The sequence below is a fragment of the Numida meleagris genome, chromosome 1 (assembly GCF_002078875.1).
Source record: "Numida meleagris isolate 19003 breed g44 Domestic line chromosome 1, NumMel1.0, whole genome shotgun sequence".
Lineage (NCBI taxonomy): Eukaryota > Metazoa > Chordata > Aves > Galliformes > Numididae > Numida > Numida meleagris.
The window spans coordinates 190,837,113-190,843,731 of record NC_034409.1 but is presented as its reverse complement, the minus strand read 5'-3'; the positions used below and the strand labels follow the sequence as shown (position 1 = coordinate 190,843,731).

At 55.5% G+C, this 6,619-nt stretch overlaps 1 protein-coding gene across 1 annotated transcript; it reads right to left on the bottom strand.

Moving 5' to 3' along the window:
• On the bottom strand, positions 4,456-5,168 carry NDUFC2 (NADH:ubiquinone oxidoreductase subunit C2; the record flags this gene model as incomplete). The annotated part of the gene is given in 2 exon segments (XM_021383042.1): positions 4,456-4,617; positions 5,025-5,168. Coding segments are annotated over 2 exon segments (194 nt in total), but the record flags the coding sequence as incomplete, so codon positions are not given.

The following is a 6,619-nucleotide window of genomic DNA, read 5'->3' as shown; positions in this document are numbered from 1 at the left end:
TCCGGGCCCTGGCCGCGTCCTTCTGCCTGCGCCGCAGACGGCGGAGCCCGAGGCTGGCACCGGGCCGGACTTTGCAGCTGACCCTGTCGCGGTGCCGCCTCCGTCGGGAGAGGTGGCCCGGTCAAGGGCGTCCGTGGCGATGGGGCAGGGACGCTTTGGGTGCTGGGACCGTGGGAACCTGTCTGAGGATCAGCGTCTGCCTGGGAGAGCTGGGATCCACCGCGTTTAATCCGGGCAATGGCGTTTCTGGCGGTCGTACGGCTGAGCCCCTGAGGAGAGCTTTATCCGTGGAAGGAGGGAGGGGGAGGGCCAGCAGCAGTCCTGTGAAGGGTCGGTCTTAGAACCGTAGAATCATCAGGGCTGGAAAAGACCTCGAAGATCCCCAGCTGCGTCCCCAACCCATCCACACTGTGCTCCTGTCCCTCAGTGCCACATCCCCATGGTTCCTGAGCACCTCCAGGGACGGTGACTCCACCACCTCCCTGTGCAGCCTGTGCCACTGCATCACCGCTCCTTCTGAGAGGAAATGCTTCCTAATACCCAGCCTGAACCTCCCCTGACACAACCTCGCGTCCTATCCCTGCTACCCAGTAGAAGAGGCCGACCCCCACCTTGCCTCAAGCTCCTTTCAGGCAGTTCTGGAGAGCGATAATGTCTCCCCTTAGCCTCCTCTTCTGCAGACTGAGCCATCCCAGTTCCCTCAGCCACTCGCCATAAAACCCATAATGTGCTCCAGACCCCTCACAGCTCCCCTGCCCTTCTCTGGGCATGCTCTGAGGCCTTGATGTCTTTCTTGTAGTGAGGCCTCACCAGCACCCAGTGTGGAGCAGACCTGTCAGTGTGTTGATGGCTGCGTGGTGCTGTGCCACAAGCCACAGAGGGACGTCAGCTCCCAGTGATGTGAGTGGGAAGGAGGGCCAATGTTCCTCTGGGCACTCCCTGTCTGGAGCTGAAGGACGGGCCTTGTATCACCACAAGAAGATGGTGGTCGCAGGGAGGAGGGCTGCGGGCACCTCAGGCCATGCTTCTGGCTCAGGATGGAGAGGGTCAGGGTGCCCAGGGACGTGTCACCGCCGGACATCCCGGGAAGTGTTCGGCACTGCTACAGAACGTGGCTGGTAAGAGCAGTGAGACGTTCCAGACCCGCTCTGTGACCTGGGATGATCACCCAAGGTCCCTGGCAGCCCAGCACACTGTCCCTGGGCAAGCGTCACCCCGCGGTGCGATGTGGCTGATAAGAGGCAGGTGGCCACGGGGTGGTCACTGTCCTCACACAGCCAACACAGGCGGGAGGCCAACACGGCCACTGTAAGGGCGGAGCAAATCTGAGACTGCCTCGTGAGACTGAATGTGTACAAGTCTACGGGGCCGGAGGCCATGCATCCCAGGGTTCTGAAGGAGCTGGCTGAGGTGGTTGCTGAGCTGCTCTCCATCATATTTGAAAAGTCGTGGCTGTCAGTTGAGGTCTCGGGTGACTGGAAAAAGGGTCACATCGCTCCCATTTATAAGAAAGGGAGCAAGGAGGAGCCGGGGAACTACAGGCCGGTGAGTCTCAGCTCTGTGCCTGGGAAGATCATGGAGCAGATCCTCCTAGATGACATGCTAGATCACATGGGGAATGAGCGTGTGATCCGAGACAGCCAGCACGGCTTCACCATGGGAAGGTCATACCTAACCAACCTGGTGGCCTTCTGTGATGGAGTGACGGCATTGGTGGACAGGGGAAAGGCGACCAGTGTCATTTACCTGGACTTGTGCAAGGCCTTTGACATGGTCCCCCGCCACATCCTTATTTCCAAATTGGAGAGACGGGGCTGACCCAGCCGCTGGTGGCCCCGCGGACCTCTACGAGCGCTACCAGCTCCTCAAGGCCATCAAGCCCGTGGTGGAGCGAGGCCTGGCCTCTGTCACTGATCAGAGCCCCGCCAGCAATGCCGACGCCGACACGGCTCCAGATGATGGCATAGATGGGAATTTGGAGGAGCGGCTGTGCCACCACATGAACGGCTTGCAGCAGGTTCTGACCGACCTCACCAAAAACACCAAAGCTCTCACCAGGAGGTACAGCCAGATCCTGGAGGAGATCAATCTTGGCGAGGGTCAGAGCAGCTCGTGAGCCTGCACGTGGAGACTCCAAGGTAGGAGCTTGGGCAGACGCAGAGGCAAGGCGAGCTGGTTGGGGGTGACCTACGTTGTCTTCTTGCCCCGTCAGCTGGGCGTCTTTCCAATGTTTGCATCACTGCCCAAAATCCCAGGAGTTTTGAGTCCTTTGCTCACCGTTGCTCAACAGATCCCGCTGAGTTTGTCTTTCTCAGTCATGCACTGGCACAGGCTGCGCCACTGAATAAAGGTCGCTTTGGGAGCTCCATGCTGAGCCCAAGACTCTCCTGCTTGCAGCACAGGCAATGTCTGGCTGCTGTGGGGTAAACACAAAATATCCCAAACCATCCTCGTGGAGTAAAGGGCCTTTTGTAGTTGCTGCTAAGCAGTGCTGAACAGAGCCAAGGCCATTCTCAGAGAAGAGCCCAAGGAGCTGGGAGGGAACAGAATGCGGACAGCTGACTTAAACTGGCCCAAGGGCTATTCCATACCATGGGACATCATGCAGAAGGAGTTTTGAAGGGGGTGGGAGTTCGTCTCCCTCTCTTCTGCTAGCTGGGTATCAGTCAGGGAGTGGTGAGCAATTGCTTGTGCATCACTTGTTCTATACGTTCATATATAGAGATTTGTCATAATTATTATCCTTTTCTCTATCTTAGGAAATAGTTTTATCTCAGCCCTCGGGTTCTACTTCCCAGTGGTTTCGCAGCCACGTGGGGGTTAAACCACAACACTGTTTCCGTTTTTCCCTTTGGTTGCTGGTATCCCGCCCATAGATGACACACAGTTAGCAATCCATACTGTACTGCAGTGGGTGTGAGAGGTGGGTCGAGGAGCAGGGTGTGTAAGTGCTGTCCCTCTTTTGTCAGGAGACCTGCTCTCACATTCGCAGTCTCTGAGACCGTAAGTTTAACCATGGTCTCCACCAGGCAGCGGGCTCATCCCGAGAAGACTGTGGCGACCCAGACGGAGGGCCTGCCCAGAGATGTAGCTGTTGAGGTCTCAGGCTGCAGGGAGTGCCTGAGCCTGCTGCTGCCGGGGGAGGGGGGCAGGGATTCCACCTGTGTGAGGTGTGAGCAGGTGGACGAGCTGCTCAGCATGGTAGTGGAGCTCGAGGAGGAGGTAGAGAGATTAAGATCCATCAGGGAATGTGAGCGGGAGATAGACTGGTGGTGTAACTCTCTGCAGGGAAGACACCGGAGTGATACCCCCCAAATGGTGGCAGATCCTCTCTCCTGCCATGATTGAGCTGAGGGAAACAAACTGGGAGGAGGAACGGAAACAGGTCCCAGCTCGGCAATGCAGGCAACCCCCATCCTGGCCTACCTCGGTTCCCCAGGTGCCTCTGTGTAACAGGTTTGAGGCCCTGGAACCTGAGAGAGAGGTGAGTGAGGATGCAGGAGGAGTTCTTGCCTAGGGTGAGGCAGTCGACTCCACGCCTTGAGACTGCCTCTGCCAGGAAGGCAGAGAGAAGGGTGATCGTCATTGGTGACTCCCTTCTGAGAGGAACGGAGGGCCCTATATGTTGGCCTGACCCTACCTGTAGGGAGGTGTGCTGCCTCCATGGGGCCCGGGTCAGGGATATCTCTAGAAAACTCCAGGCCAGCCTAGCAGGAGGGAGCAGAGGGGAGGAGAGCGGAGTTGTTCTGCTCCTGGGGATGGGTGTGCTGGGACTGCTGACAAAGCACAAGACCCTTTGCCACAGATCTCCCATTCTTCCATCCTTCCTTTGCTTTATTTTCTGCATTGCCTCCTGCAGTGCACCAGCAGAGCCATCAAGCCACTGCTGACTTTACCGTACTCAAGACCACAGCTTCAGTGTTTTCCTCAGGCTTTTCTATTTCCAGACTTGAACATTTAAATAGAACTGGAAGGGCTTCCACCTTCAGACATGCTGAGCACCCTGCAATGAAATCCTAGAGAGCTGCAGATCCTCAGCACGACTTGAAACATTTGGGCTCAGGATATGGATTCAGGATCCACAAAGCAAGGCAGGAAATGGAAACACTGGATCCTGATCACCGGGCAAAGAGAAAGCAACACCGAGAATGAACAAACATGAGAATGCAAAACAGAGAGAGGAAACTGATTAAGGAAAGCATGTATTTTCCTGAGCAGCACAGAATTCCTTTCACTGCATCACTTTGGCTACAGGGGATGGTCAGGAGTTAGCAAAATGACAAATAAAAGCAGGAACCTACATACCCGCTTTCTTGGTCATTTTAAATGCGTGCAGTCTTCCATTTTCACACTTAAAATGAAAAATTGAGGTAAGGAGTGAATCAGCATTCTCACGTTACAAGGATCAGTCATCAACACTGATGCACCCTAACAGAAGAGCAGGAGACTAAACACTTGGAATTTCATCATTAATTTTTATTGTGGTTCCTCTTCCACGCCCCGGGCAGCTGAAAGGCTGCAGGCAGCCCCGAGGAGTTCTCAGCACAGAACTGGCTCAGCAGATGCATCAGCGGATTGGATTGAAATCCTCCAGAAGCTCTCCTATTCTTTTCTTTTCTGCAAAAGGCAGCGAGTGGAGTTGGGAAAAGCCCTGTCTGGCATTCGAGATCAATCTTAAAGACCTCAGTGTTAAAGTTGTCACTATTGTTCCTGTTTGAAAAGTTAACAAGCTACCAGCAACCCGTCTCCTGCTACAAACGGTCAACTCCAGGCTTGCTGCATAAACCCTCTTCCATAAGGCTGCATTTCGGGCTTTCTGGCAATTCTAATTATTCCTTTTCCCACCTGCTCTACTTATTTTTGGAATACTCATCACAACATCTTGGCATCAACACCCACTGCGGCCTCGAGAAGCTCAGGACACCACGAGGGACAGCACTCATTCAGCACACCTCGAGGGAACAACCCTACTCTGGTGACCTGTCACTTCCGAAAGAAAGGCCTTTTGCTTACAGGTTACCAACCTGCTTCCTTAAAGTCTTCAGGGTGCCGCCTGACATAATCAAACAGCTCTCTGTCCAGTTTAGCGTGGACATACTCAGCGCGTTTGACAAGGAAATAGCCAGCGAACCATCCCACGGTAACAAACAGAATCTGGCGGTGAACACCTGCAAGCGGGAGGAACCCCAAAGCCATGATTTGAAGCGTCGTTTTCTCCCCACATGTCCCTCACGGAGCCCCCCAAATCCTCCCCACAAAACACCTCATCCCCCAGCCTCTCAAATGCCTCCTCCTGGGCTCCCCCTCAGTCCCTCCCTGCTAAGTCCCCCCCATTCCTCACCTCAATACCCCACTGAATATCCCCAATATCCCACATTTCCAAGCTTCCCCCCCACCCCATGTCCCTCAGAATCCCCTTAGCACCCTCCAACATCCCTCTGATCCCCCCTAAATGTTGCCTGTACCCCTCTCAGACCCCCTACATCCTATACCCATATATCTCATCTCAAGGCTCCCCCCATCCCTCAGTCTCCCCCAATCCCTCCATATCCTCAGGTCCTTCCAGAACCCCCCAGATCCCTCTCAGTCCCCTCAGACCATCCCCATAACTCTCACAGTACCCCCAGACCCCCCCCTTCGTATCCTTCCCACAGCTCTGATTCCCCGCACAACCCTCAGAGCAACCCCAGAAATCTCAGGCCCTCCCCATCCCTCACCTCAGTTCTGTACCCCTCCATGTCCCATTAAGTCCCCTCAATCCCCCACAATAGCCCTCTCTCACCTCAGAGTTTCCCCCCTGCCCATGTCTCTGAGTACCCACATCCCTCACAAGTCCCCTCAGATCCCCACCCCAACCCTCAGTCTCCCCACATTCTCCCTGTGTCCCTCAGAATCCCCTCCAAATCCGCCCCACATCCCTGAGTTCCCTGAAGACCCTCCCATATCTCCCAGTTCGAGCTCTCACATCCACCCCTTGTCCCTCAGAGTCCTCTCAGCTCCCTCCAATATCCTTCTGAGCCACCAAATCCCCCCCCAGCCCTCTGAGTCCTCCCACACCCCCTCTTAGTATCCCTCACCTCAGGGCTCCGCACCGCTCTGTTTCCCTCAGACTCTCCTTAATTGCCCCAATATCTCTCACAACCACCCCAATTATCCCCACACAGCCCTGCCCCATCCTGCATCTCAGGGCTCTCCACCCCTGCAAGCCCCTCAGATTCCAGTTAATCCCCCACAGTATCCCTCTAAGCCCCCCAGATATCCCCAGTATCTCTCACCTCCGGGTTTCCTCCCTGCCCATATCCCTCCAAGTCTCGCAAATCCCTCACAAGTCCCCTCAGATCCCCAACACAACCCGCAGTCCCCCCAGATTCTCCCACATCCCTCAGAATGCATTCTAAATGCCCCCCACATCCCTGAGTCCCCCCCACTAAGGCCCTCCCGTATCCCTCCGAATCGCCCTAAATCCCTCCCACCATATCCCTCACCTCAGGGCTTCCCCCTCCACCCCATTTCCCTCTGAGTCCCCTCAACCCCCTCCAATATCCCCGAGTGCCTCAAATCTCCCCCATTCCTCTCTTAGTCCCTCAGATTTCCCCACATCCCTCAGAATCACCCTCAA